This window comes from Gordionus sp. m RMFG-2023, chromosome 5 (assembly GCF_954871325.1).
Source record: "Gordionus sp. m RMFG-2023 chromosome 5, tfGorSpeb1-WG-v2, whole genome shotgun sequence".
Lineage (NCBI taxonomy): Eukaryota > Metazoa > Nematomorpha > Gordioida > Chordodea > Parachordodidae > Gordionus > Gordionus sp. m RMFG-2023.
This window is the reverse complement of record NC_088779.1, coordinates 3,041,291-3,056,279: the sequence shown is the minus strand read 5'-3', so window position 1 is coordinate 3,056,279 and position 14,989 is coordinate 3,041,291. Positions and strand designations below refer to the sequence as shown.

The 14,989-nt window shown below is 28.5% G+C and overlaps 2 protein-coding genes across 2 annotated transcripts; both read right to left on the bottom strand.

Annotated features, from left to right (window-relative positions):
• Positions 1-2,211: 2,211 nt before the first annotated feature.
• Positions 2,212-2,604, bottom strand: LOC135929806 (uncharacterized). The gene has a single exon (XM_065466528.1). It carries the CDS (start codon positions 2,602-2,604, stop codon positions 2,212-2,214), a length of 393 nt encoding a protein of 130 aa, XP_065322600.1.
• Positions 2,605-3,940: 1,336 nt separating this feature from the next.
• Positions 3,941-4,583, bottom strand: LOC135929804 (craniofacial development protein 2-like). The gene is made up of 2 exons (XM_065466526.1): positions 4,574-4,583; positions 3,941-4,413 (listed from the first exon to the last, which is right to left on the bottom strand). Exons 1-2 carry the CDS (start codon positions 4,581-4,583, stop codon positions 3,941-3,943), a joined length of 483 nt encoding a protein of 160 aa, XP_065322598.1.
• Between the last annotated feature and the right edge of the window lie 10,406 nt (positions 4,584-14,989).

Genomic DNA, 14,989 nt, shown 5'->3' with positions numbered 1-14,989 from the left:
CTATTGATATATGCAGAACTGCATTGGCATCCACGTCTCTCTTTCTTGACCTCCTACCACCCAACATACAATTTATTATATTAATTTATTTTTTTTATTTTACAGTTTTTATATAGATATTATTTTACAAATAGTTTACATGATATTTTTATTATATATTTTTATACGTTAAAAAAAATAAAATACAATTTTGAAGATTATTATCAAAACTTTAATATAAAAGAAAAACTTTATACCTAATAATAGATATGTTAGCGTCAATGTGTAATTTTTACAACTTTCAAATCATTTTTTGACTTAAAAATTGGATATTACCAAAAATATGTTCTATCATGTTTTGAAATACCTATCTTATGAATCGTAGACCATTTTGCTATTAACCCTTTAGCCATTTATAATTTATATATAAAAAATATATGGAAAATCGAATATAAATTATATTATTAAGTTTAAAAGTTTATAAAAAAAATTGTCTGAAATTCGTAAGGCAGATATTCCAAAAATGACGAAATGCACTTCCGATAAAATCAGATTTTTACATTTTTAAAAACGCGCTCAGTTTAAAAAATAGCATATTGTCGGAAAAAACACATTGACGCTAACTGATATAAATTCTATATTAATCTTATATCTTTATAACCGATAATTTTAATGTTCAGAATCATATTTAACTAATTTCCTATTAAAAAATACTATTAGTTAAGTTATTTACTTGAATATAAAGTAATTTTTGAACCTTTTTAACGTATACATTTTTGTTGATTCTAGCCTGAGGAGAGGGTTCCAATCCTCAATCACTCCCTCCCACTAGTGGCTATGCCACTGCTCCAAGTTAAACTCAAAGGGCGGCTTCAATCTAGAGATTGAAATAACCAAAAAATGACATATATCGATTAAATATGCATTATGTTACAAAAATATTTATTCGAAAAATAAAAGCCCGCTCTCCTTATTTCGCCGCCCATTAGATTGAATTTTAGGAAAAGACACATTGATTATATAAATTAATTACTTATCTAATGAATATGTCTTATTATGTCGATAATAAATTAAACGTCATCAGCATATGAAATATATTTTATCCGCCAAATATTTGATAAAATTGATCACCAATATTCAAGATACTTATTTAGTATTGATGAGAGTCCTTGTAAGTATCGCGATTAGTAAATTGAAGCGTGAATAGAGAATCTTTAATTCCAGATACATTTTCTAAACACAAATTAATATATTGATTTCCAAATATATTGCTATTCATAATTATAAATATCAGCTTGAATCAATTATGTGTCTATATAATTTTTAAACTAAATCATTATAATTTTGAGCGTCATGATGATTACATTTATCAAGAATATCAAAATGAAATATCTCAATTATTTAGAATATATATTGATTAATTAATTTATATATTATTTTTGGGCATCATTTTGCATTGAACCAATGGTGAATTGATAAAGGCGACCTAACATTTGAAAGTGGTAACGGGTTCACATTCGTTTATGGTTAGTTTATCAAATAAGCTCATTCTAAATTTATTTCCACAGAATTTTAATAATTAAAATAGTAGTTTGCGAAATTATGATTTATTTATTTGTCCTAATCAAATTTTTTACACCATCATTAAAAATTTCATACTCATATTTTGATAATTCTGCTACAGATAAGTAGCAAATTGTAACATGTAATCATCATTGCATTATACTGACTTTAAAACAGATTTGTTAAAAAGCCCGATTAGTGTCTCTAAAATAATATTATGTAAGCATCAAAATTTGGCAAATAAGTTCTCCAAGCACTTCTGCCAGCTTTGGGCAAGATCCTTAGGCTTACATAATGTTATTTTAGATTATAATCTTAATCGGGCCGTTTTTTAAAATCGATGGGTTTTTTAATAACACTACTTTTAAAACATGCTAAAACAAATATATAGTATTATTAAACTTAATATATTTTTTTCTTTTTTTCTTTTTATTCAACTTTTCTGGTGGTATGCTCCTTCAATATCTCCCTCCACTTTATGTTATTCATACTATCTCTTTTATCTAATTTATACTTCTTCATATTGCCTTTAACTTTATGGCCCCATTGAAGTTTTGACCTTCCTCTTTTACGTTTACCCATCACTTACAAACTCTCAACCCTATATAGTTCATAGGCCTTCTCATTGTGTGTCCATACCATTTAAGTCTTTTTACCATTATCTTAGTCTTAATGGGCACCCTTTAAACTTCCAATTATTCTTGTATTTCGCACCTTATCCTTTCTTGTTACCCCAGCAATCATTCTCAGTATTCTCATCTCCATAATTTGTAGACTTCTCTCGTCTGATACTTTGGTTGGCCATGTATTAGAACTATATGTAATAGTTGGTTTTACTATGGAACTGTAAATTTTACCCTTCAATTTGTGTAGGATTCTTTTGTCAAAGAGCACTCCAGATAAAGATCCGCACTTTAACCACCCTTGATTAATTTTACTCTTTATCTCATTCTCTATTGTGCCGTTTGTTTGTAAAGTGGTTACCAAATATTTGCAGCTTTCAATTGCCGATATCCGCCATTCATTTATATCAATTATCTTTGTTTCATCTCCTATCAGCATATACTATGTCTTTCCTCTAGTGTTTTTCTAGGATATTTATCCAACTCACTAATCTTTCTTTCATTTCATCCTTTGATTCGGCAAGTATCACAATATCATCTGCAAATATATTCCACGAAACTGTTTGCAGTATTATAGACTGTAACACATCTATTACTGTTATGAATAGGAGTGGGCTGAGAGCCAACCTTTGATGAACTCCTTCAGCTAGTGAAGCCTGTTGAAGTACCAGTTGTGCTACAAACCATTGTTGTATGGCCCATATACATATCCTGTATTATTCTTATATATTTTTCGGGAACCCTTTTGTGGCGTAGCGCCCAATAGATAAGTTATCTTGGGATTCTATCGAAAGCCTTTTCTAGATCGAGAAACACCATGTATAGCTATTTATTCTTTTCCCTGTATTTTTTGCTCATTTGCCTAATTGCATTGATTACATAAGTCGTTGTCTTCCATGCATAAAGCCAAACTGAGTGTCTTCTATTTCGACTATGTCTCTTAACCTTTTTTTCTACTATTTTTTCGTAGACTTTAAGAGTGTGACACTAGTTTTTTACCCCTAGTTATTTTGAAAATTGTGCGGGATCCCTTTTATTTTTGAAGAGTAACTAGGTATCTATGCCTATAATTTTGAGGAATCTCTTCTTTTCCCAATATTTTATTGTATAGATTTGTGAGCAAATGTGTTTCATCATCTTCTAGAGCTTTAAAGCTTTCTATTGGAATATCATCTGGACTCCTAGCTTTGTTGATTTTCATATGCATGAGGAATGTGATTATTTCTTGTTCTGTTATTGGTTGTATAAGGTTTTGACATGGGGAGTGTTCACCCAGATGTAGTATGGGGGGATTAAAGTTGAGAAGCTCTTGAAAATATTCTTTCCATCTATTCATTATTTCCCTTTCCTTTATTATTAATTTCCTATCTTTATTTTTGATTACTTTCGGAGCTCCGTTTATATCCCTGGAATTCTTTTCTCGCTGTTTGGCTAATCTCTATATTTTATTTTGCCCCTCTTTGGTATGTAGTTCTTCGTATATGTCATCGTATCACATTGTTTTGGCCCTACCCAACGCCTTTGTAGATTCTCTTGGATTTTTTGTATTTTGTCTTACATCTGGGTTTTTTTATTTGTACCATATTTTATATAGGGCTTTTTTCTACTGTATAGTGGTTTGTACTCTTCATTCTACCACCATATTTCTTTGTATGATTTGTTGCCTCCTCTTGTTAAGCCTAGTGTCGATTTGGCTGTGTATATTAATCTGGATGAAAGATCTGTCCACATTTTTTCAATCTATTGTTTCAATGTTTGCATTGAGCAAAGGCATCTCATTTTAATCTACCCCATTTGATGCATGGTTTAAGTTTTATCTTGTTTTGCGTGGATTTATTTGTGATATGTAAATCCATGACTAGTAGCTTGTGTTGTGCGGCAATATCTTCGCAGGGGATGACTTTGCAGTCTATTATATCTTTTAATCTTCTGTGAGAGATAAGCATGTAATCTATCTGGGTTTTTTTGTACCACACCTCATATGCTATTAAACTGTCATTTTTCTTAAAGTAGGTGTTGGTTAAGGCAAGGTCGAAGGCTTGCGCAAATTTCAGTACATGCTCTCCTTCATTTCCTTCCCCATATCCAAAACCACCATGATGCCTTTTGTAGCTGTCTCTTACTTTTCCCACATGCGCATTTAAGTCTCCACCTAATATGACTAGGTCATTCTTAGGGATTTCCACATCAAGGATAGCTCTAAAGTCATCTTTCTCTTCTTCTTTGCAACCCGTTTGAGGAGTATATACTGAAAGAATGTGTAGTATTGATTGACCAATGCAGTGTTATTTCCATTATCTATCAGATCCTGTTAACTTCTACCACTGAGGAAGCTAGATCTTGACTGAGGATAATGCCGACACCGTTACTATTACTAATAATTTTATTATAGTACAATTTATACTCACCTTCAATCATTAGAGTCTTGACCTTTCCATTTCGTCTCTTGTAAGCATGCTATATCAACATTTCACTTGTTCAACATTGATCAATTCTCTCGTCTTACCTTTAAGTGTACCAAAAACTTGCTAACCTTGTCTTCCTTGCTTTGACCTTTATTTTACTTTTCACAAGATGGAGGTCTACACCCTGCGCGATGGAACGCTATAGCTTTCACATTTATAATTTTGTTTGTATCTTTCATCAAGTTTCTTGGGCAAGTATCCTCCGGCCGTCCAAGCCTGTGTGTGGGAGTGTCATCTCTAAGCTCCGAAATTCATCATACCATATGTCTTTCACATCAGTCATCTAAGAAAAACGTAAAAATTTTTACATTCCTTACCAGGATTGAACCCTATACCTTTTGTTTCCAAGCATACATCACAACCCACTAGGTCATCCAAAACTTAATATATATATATTTATTATTATTATCACTTGTTTCAGCCGATAATTTTTTGGTTTTATTTATTTCTAGCTTACGATATTATCAGTAGTGTTGTTAAACGGCTCATTTTGAGTCGATTTTAAAAACGGCTAACTCAATATTTTAGCCAGAAAAAATAATATTTAAACTCCAAGATTTTTTTAATAGATGTTCACACCTTTGTGCCACTATGGGCAGTTATTATATTTCAATATTTATATTTGTATGTTATACCTTAAAGAAGAAATTATTTAATCTCAGATGTTTCAATTTGGTTTTTATGAATAAATGTTATATTTTAAATGTAGTTGTCAGGGAGGCCAATTTTCCACTTATGGCATGGCTATTGGGGTAAACATTACAATAATCTGAGTTTCCTATTTGTTTCTGACAAGCTAAGTTTGTTACCATTAATACTTGTTGGGAAAGTAATAACGTGAAGATAAGATATTTATCCAGAGCACATTAGATTGTTGTGAAGCTCAGTCTTAGGCTAGCAACTTATGAATTTTGAGAGAAGATGCAAATAAAACGGAATACAATTATGAGATTATTGGTTAAAAACAAATATCTTATGAGTTATATAAATAAGACAGGTATTCGTCGAAATAATATTCTGCCACTTATTAAAGGCCTATTCCAACAAGTTATTATTAAGAAATTTTAATCTGGATATAAACAAGTTGATTAATAAGTTGGAAAAGAGAAAAGATGAGAATAACAATAAATTAAGTCTATGCCACCCATTCAGTGCTCAAATTTCCAATTAAATAAATTTAAATTGAGATTAAAAAATTTATAATAAAGACTCTAAATGCTCGATGTTATATAATTGTAAAATAATATTTTATTTTCAATTGATATTTTAATGTTTATGTATCACAGTTTAAGACGTTATTTTTATATTGTGTTTTGTTCAATTGTGACTTGATAATTGGACATTATATTATATTAATTTTGAGTTTAAAAGTTAAATGTTTAAAAAGAAAATTAAATTCTTTCATATATATAATATATGTATATATATGAAATATTTTACATAGAAAATAATAAAATTTCTTGAATAGGCTTATATACACAATTTATCGTATCAACAAATGAAAGATTTAATATAAAAAAAAAGGTTGAAAAAGATAAAATTACATGTTTGTTTGAATTGTTTAATTCAAAACCTGGCAGAGTGTAATCTTCTTCCAGAGAATATCTGGATCGACATAAAAGCTATGGTTCGGGGCTGATTACAGAATAGATTGCGATACAATTCAACAATTCATGATTAACTGTCGTAAATAAAAATCTTAAAGTAAGATTGATAGAGGAAAATACGACGGATCTAAACATTATTGATGATATTGTGATCAAATATCGATGGAAATAACTGATAATAAAACCTGTGCAGAGAAAGATTCAAGGAGAAGAGATGACGGAGCGAAATGTTAAAACAATTCGTTATGGAAAGAAAATAAATATGATTTGAAGGGGACCGACAACAACAACTTTCAAAAAACAAGAGATGGTTCAGATACCGTATAATCTGAAGCCACGAAATAAGATCAATTTTATGAATGATTTTATTATTGACATGCAGCATTTAAATAATCTCAATTTCTCATTTATGATAGCTCCAAAAATAAATTATTTCCCTTCCCATTTATTCCCCTTTTGAAATGTATTTCTTGATTATTTTCCTAAATAATGGAAACAATATTATGATAAAGATTCCACCTTCCCTTCTTAATGTAATCATTGATTTGATTGTATTCCAAAATGAGGAAACAACTATAATATAAAGATACATTAATTCCCATTTTGAATGTATCGGATATCAAAAGTAGGAAACAACAATAATATAAAGATACATTCATTCCCCTCCCCCCTTCATTATAAAAATTGTCAAATTTATTGATTGTGTTTCCTAAAGTAGGAAACAACAATATTAAAAAGATTTCAATTATTCCCACTTTTCCTCCTTTGAATATATTTTTTTTTACAACAAATAATATAAAGATACATTAATTCCCTTTCCCTTTAATTGTATTACAAGTTATGAACAAGACATATTATAATAATGCAATATTTTTCTTTCCCATTTTATTTATTTCCTCCTTCCTTCACTACATTATAAAGGTATACAATTAATTTCTCTCTCCTGCCAAGCGAGCTCGTTCCCCTCTATCAAAGAAAGAAGAAGAAAGAAAGAAAGAAAGAAAGAAAGAAAGAAAGAAAGAAAGAAAGAAAGAAAGAAAGAAAGAAAGAAAAGAATTTCAATTACTTCTCCATCTTAAATTTTGTTATCTCTCTAATTTAATATATAGATTTAAATGTTAAGCAAAATTTGTAGATCGTGATATGTAATTTGGACATTTTGTTTTATATTCAATTATGTTAAAAAGAAAGTTAATTTTTGTAAATCTAATATATGTATTGGAAATGAAAAACTAATATTTTTCTTAAATAAATAAATATATTTTCATATACATGTTCTTTTGGTTATAAAGAAATTCAAATATATATATAATAAAAATACAATTTATATTTTCCAAAATAAAGACTTTATTTGTGTCATCATAAATTCTAAACCGTTCTCATATTCTTATAGACGTTAGGGGCAAGTTTCCTCTCTTGCATCACAAATAAAAGTTAATTTAAATATAATTTTACTGAAAGCATTTATTCTTGGTCTTGATGGGTATGATTTGGTCTTGGAAAGGGGGGGGGGAAAATAATTTTTTTAAATATGAGTATCAAATATAAGGTAATATATTATTTGATTGTAATAATAATTACTCTCTAAATGGGCTCTAAGAGTCTTGGATGGTCAGGAAATTTTTTATCAACACAAAATATTAATTAGAAATGATCTATGTCCCAAAAAATATTGAAGCCAAAATTATCCAAATGGAGGGCGAGAAACTATGAGTTGAAACTAATTTGGGAAAAATTGATTTCAAGTTCAAGATTATTTCAGTTTGTCTTTTAAACATTATGTAAATGAATATGATAGAAAAGTATATATAATCGGAAATATTTTACTTAAAAAAAAGAGGATGATGTTACGAACTTAATTTTTTATTTTAATTTTTATTATTTTAATTTTTATTATTTTAATTTTTTTAAATTAATTTAGTTTGATTATATTTTTAACTTATGATTTAATAAAGATTTAGTATCTTTTAACCTTTCTTATTTGACAACGATTTTAATCTCTCAATCCTTCTAAAAACATCAAAATGTTACAATGATGTTGGAGGGTGGAGGCGACAGGGCAATTTCAACAATTCAGTCTAATTAACTCTCCCACTAGCCTCAGCAATATAAATATCAATACCATATTGGTTCAGTGGTGTCTTGCAGCGATTGATCCAGGCTTTAGAAGATCAAAAGTCAGTCTAATTAACTCTGAAAAGAGATTCTAAATAAAGGGGGAAGGGGATGTATGAGATGACTATCGACACTAAGACAAAGAATGAGAGCAATAAAACAATGGTATCAATATTAATGGTCGTATTTCGGAGAATTAGTCGTTTAGCTAAAAAGAATGCGTCACAAGAGATCGTTATACGTACAAGTGATCGATGTAGCTAAAAGAATTTCGTTATAAATTTTTATTAAAGATATACGGTTGACTGTTATTTAAGTTGATAATATTTAGCAAAATATCAGGTTGTTGATTAACCAAAAAATCTTCATAAAGAGAAACGGCTTTTCGTCATTAGAAAATTTATGCCGCAATCGAGCTCAATTAGAGATCGGATTTTTATTTTGGATCAAAAGATAGAAGAAATCATATCGTATAAGAGATCATAAGGCAAAGTGGATATCTGGACAAGCGACTAGGTAGAACAAGTAATCAAGACCAGGATGCAATCGTTAATCGTTGACAAATTATCGCCAATTGCTTATCAAAACTTTAGAATAGGATACAAAATCGATGATCTTAGAAACAAGAATTCGTGAAAACAATCGTTAATCGCAGATCAAGCATCGCCTATCGTTGACCGAGATAAAGCACTTATCATTAGTTAAAAGAGAAGAACGTTAGAAACACAAAAGATTAAAATAATTTAACAGGAGAAAAGATGGGGTATAGATAATCGTTGACTAGCAATCGTGAATCGTTTAAAAGCATGCAATCAATACCAGACGAAGGCAAGAAACAGAATCTACCGGTGAGAAAAAGTAATCGAATACATACCACGACTATTGGTCTTTCGCAGAATGTGGGGGCTAATCTAAGTGGAAGGGTGTTGTAATATTCAAATTAGTTAAAGAAAAATGAATAAAAAAAAGATTTATTATTCAGATTAAATAAAGTTCAAGATTATTTCAGTTTGTCTTTTAAACATTATGTAAATGAATATGATAGAAAAGTATATATAATCGGAAATATTTTACTTAAAAAAAAGAGGATGATGTTACGAACTTAATTTTTTTATTTTAATTTTTATTATTTTAATTTTTATTATTTTAATTTTTTTAAATTAATTTAGTTTGATTATATTTTTAACTTATGATTTAATAAAGATTTAGTATCTTTTAACCTTTCTTATTTGACAACGATTTTAATCTCTCAATCCTTCTAAAAACATCAAAATGTTACACCCATATTTAAAAAACTAACGTTTCACATTTAACCATTCCCAATAAGACCAGCTCCATTACCCGGCGCGATAATATTTTCTAAGAAATTTCGGGCAGTGTCGGGTCGGGTCTTAGAAATTTTTTACAATATATTCTAAATTTATCACTTTTTTGTTGAATTTTTTTATGTAAAATAAAAATATGTGATTTATTATTTAGAGAAAGTAGACGCCAAATAACATATAATATCGTTTATTTTGAGTTATTATAAAAATTAATTTCCATATTTTAATAAATTCGGGCCGGGCCGGTAAAATTTTATAATAATAATTTCGGGTTCGGGCCGGGTGGGGCATAACATTATAAAATAATATCCGGGCCGGGCTTGAAAAATTAGGCCCGATGCAGCTCACTAATCTCCATAATAACAGCATTAAGAAGTGCATCTTTTTATGATAATTGTAAAATCAATTTGCAACATTTTGCCAAAAATGTTGCAACAATAAGAGATGCCAATGTTATAAAAAATCGCATTAATTGTTCCATAAAATGTCACTTAAATATTATTTGTGTAAATAATTGATAATTGATCAAAATTATATTTAAAATTTCAATTATCAAAATCAAATAAAATATGTGTTGATTATATGGTTTAAGAAAAATATAATAATATGAATTATTTGATTGTAAAGAAGTGTAATAATTTATAACTGCAAATAAGAAAAAGTTATAATATCATTTTAAAATTTGTGATTCGATGGTTTCAAATATAGCTCCCAGAAATTTTGAGATTTAAAAATATTACATATTAGATTTAGTTCCGACCAAATAATTTTATCATTAGGTTACAATGAGTTTTTAAAAAGCATTGACTATATATATGACCCCAGCTTATAGTGATATTTGAAGTCTAAATATGTTGCATTTAACTTATATTTGATACCCATGTTGATGTTTTGTGCTAATAATAATATACATGATATCTTAACACGCACGGGTAGCGTGATAAAATTAATATAATTAAAAGATTTTCTAATTACTTTTTATTTTATACCCATATCAATTTTTATATAACCCCCCCCCCCCTTTTTAGATTAGGTACAACCCTTTAAGATAAGAGTACATACTTTCAGCCAAAAGATATTTAAATATTTTGTGTTTATAAAAAATATTCCTGACCACCCAAGACCTTTAGCCTAGTTAAGTATAATTATTTTTGTAATTATTGCTATAATCAAAAAATATATTACCTTTTATTTGATACCCATATCTATATTTTTTACCCTCTCTCCATCACTCCCCCTCCCTAGACTAAGTCCACCCATCAAGACCAAGAATGAATGCTTTCAGTCAAAAGATATTTAAATTAGCTTTTATTTGATACCAATATCGATATTTTTATATTCATAAAAATATTCCAGACCCCCCCCCCCCTTCCAGATTTAGACTAGCCTATTAATTGTAAATTGTTGCCTTCTAGTTGAATAGATCTTTTGATTAGCTATCGATTGATACCCTATATTTGACATATCTACTTCTTTCATAAGCCCCCCCCCCCTTTCCAAAATTATTTTTTTTAATATAAATAAATAACAATAAAAAATTTTAAAAAAATAAAGCAAAACGGACGTAAAACCGAGATTTAAATTCGATAGAATTATGGTTTCTTTTTTGAACACAATTATTAAATTGTATTTTTATTTCGATAGTGTGGTACAACCAATTCCTAGTTCACATATTGAGACACCCCAACTGCAACTTAGTTAACGATGCTCTAACATGGCTCTTCACTTGCAAAGGAAGGTGGTACAGCAGATACAAGACACTTTAGTTTTACCGAATACTGAAAGATGTGGCAGACCTTGAACATAAACTGGAAACAATTCAAAAAATTAAATAACAATAAAAAAAATCTATAAAAAAGCTGTCTAAGGTTAAGTCTAGCTATCTAAAATAATATCCCCTCTTTCGTCACTCTACTGTCTCCCCTCTTCAACTACTCAAATACCTTCAAACAAAAATACAGGTCCATTATTCTGTAAACGTTAACTTTAAGGAAGCCTTCCCCTGTCCTTTAATTTTTAAATGACAAATAGGGGCTCTTTATTTTGGTCCTTTTCCTCTTAATCAGTCCACAGACGTTTAAACAATAGTCTCCTCGGACTATTGTGCCTACAAGTACGTGCGGCTTGAGCATAAAAGTGTAAAGGGCTTCTCCTCATCTTATCCCCCATAATTTCTTATATAAATATCAATTAGATGGAAATGAAAAATACCTAGCGTAGCTATGTTGTATCTCCCACTTTGAGAGGGGGCGAATGCGCTTTATCACGCTCGTATTTTATAATGCTTTAATTTTATATTGTTTGAATAATTATAAGTGCTTTAAAATATTTAGATAGAAATTTTTTTAATAAGCAAATTTAAAATAAAAAAAAATAAGATAATAAAATAAAATAAATAAAATAAAATAATAAAACTAAACGCAATTATAAACAAATTTCGTCATAACAAACATCCGATAATAAAAAAAAATTCTCAATTTTTAACAAATATCCTGATTTCATAATATTTACGAATTTAACCTTATAAGGTAAAATTAGAATATAATTTTTCGTTTAAAAAATATCTAAGGTAAACGTACTTCCTAAAAACATCCGAGCAATACATATAAAATATAATTTTCGTTTTATATTTTAATTTTTTTTTTACATAATCTGAAAATGAAATAGATAATACTCTTTTATGAATATTATAAGGAGTTTTCCTGAAATCAAAACCTACCCATCAAAATCAATCGAGTTTATTTTATCGTGAACAGTATACCTCGTTAATTCTTTAAACAAGAAAAACAAATTTAAGAGGCAAAAGGGGCTACACGTATAAATAATGTAATTCTGACAAATAAATGTACAACAAAAGCATCCTTATTTACCCTGATTGAATCAAAATTAAATCTGAAAAATTAAAAATATTTTAATATATTTTTTGACAAATGTCTTTTTTACAAAGAGATATTATATTTTTTTTATATGGGATTACAAAAAATCTCCCAAAAAAATTAAATTATATAACTATTAAGAATATGTATTATACAATGATTTTGTATGATAGGTCTTATGGTTCAATGTTCCTGTATTTAGATGCAACAAGATGATAAAAATATTAATTTTAAATTTTATTTTTTTTAAATAACTTGAGAGCTACGAAGAATACTGCATTTTACGATTCAATGAAATCCAATTCTCCAGGAAGGAATTTTTTTCAAAAAATTATATATAGGTAAAAATAGCCAAATTTTTTGTATTTTTTATATATATTAAAATACTGTGATTTGAAACTAAAGGTCAAGAGGGATATAATAAAGTAGAACTATAGTTATAATACTCTTCAAAGTTATTAAATTTATCTTTTATCATTGTCCTTCCAAGTCATATGTCCTAAATCATAAAATTTGTATGAAAAATTGTCTTTTTGGCAATTCTAATAAAAACAAACAATTTCTTACGTCTTCACATTAGTAAATATTAGCGAGGAGACTTCTTACATTTTTTTTATAAATTGGGACCAAAGATAAAATACAAAATATCGTAATGCCGATTACCTAAAAATATAAATGCCTTCGCATCTCACCCATCAAGTCTATTTTAAGTGCTCCTTAAATATTAAAATCACTATGCTCATATTATTATTATAATTAAAAGGTATCTATAATCATGATAAATTTTTAATGTATTTTTCTTTACATTTTACGCTTTGATCTAAAAACTATTGTATTTATTTTATCTAAAATTTGTAATCAGTACTGACCCTCAAACACAAAAAGGATTCGAGTTCAGGGTTCGGAATATCAAAAAATTGCTTTCTTTCGGTCGGTTTTAACTCTCTTTTTATGGTAAATCTGGATTTCCAGTATAATTTTTCTTTTTTAATTAATTCTTTTTTTGGTAATTTTGATTTATATTTTATTTGCTTGGGGACCTAAATAAATCGGGTTATTTAAAGAGATACCACCCACTGATTAATTTAGTCCCGAGGGCTGCCAAAGGTTTTAGCACTGCTCTTTGCAATAAAATAAAAATTATTGAAACTGTATACATATATATATATCATGTATCCATATAAAATGATACACATTTCGTATTACAGAGGGTATTAGAACTTCCACGTATAAAATTAGGCATATTTCAAAAATTGTTTTACGGAAATAATAATTTGTGTAAATGAATGTAGGGATAAAAAAACAAAAAGCCCCTTTTTTTATGAACGAAAAAAAAACTACTAAAAAGCAAACATTGCATGATTCGTTTTTCTAAATTATTATTATTACTACAAATTTTAATATTTTATTAGCAATTTTTTTCTATCTCAATCATTTAAATTATTAAAATACAATAAAATACAATATAAATACAAATGCAAATACAAATACAAAAAATATAAATACAAAAAATATAAATACAATAAATAACGATACAATAAATAACAATAGAATAAATAACGATACAATAAATAACGATACAATAAATAACGATACAATAAATAACGATACAATAAATTACAATATACAAATAATAGGAGATCAAGCTTTCATGAATATGAATTCGTTGAAATATAATTTGTTGTATTTCTGTGAATATGATGTTAGGGGAGGTCGGTACATGCTCATGCATGATGTTGATATTAGAAGTAAAATATCAACATTTTCTGCTTGAACATATATCATTCTTACAACAGTTTATATTATGATCCTTTAGTCATCTGCTACTTGAAGAACATGAGTGTTTCTTTTAACCCCGGACCGGTAGCGCCCGTGAGGGGGCCAAGTTAATAATGAAAAAAATGATCGATTTGGATCGAATTTTAAAAAACTGCTTAATTTAAGATTTTCGCCATAAAAACTTGTAAAAAAACCTGAAGATTTCGTTCATATATGTCAGAATGGTTTGGACTTCCATTTGCCAAATATCGAGGCTGGCCATAATATTATATTTGGCTCGAATATTAATAGGGCCCGTTTTTTAAAATCCACCCATCGGGCAATTTAACAACACTAGGGCTATGTCAGAATTTTAAAAAATAGGAATTGGAATTATACCAACAAATCAGTAGGATCAAATGATTGTGGGGCGTTTAAATAATTCATTTTACTCATCATATTTTTAATTAACCCACCTCTCCCTCCCCTTTGAAATAACTTGCAAAATTTAGAGTCAAAATGATTCAAAAAATAACAAAGTTTAAAAAAATTCCGGGCCGGGTTTTATGAATAATCAAAAAATAAAACCCGATATAATAGGAGAAAAAGAATACCGGACCGGTTTTAAGAATAAAATTTTTTCTTACAAATCGGCTCGGATAGTGTGATATGTAATAT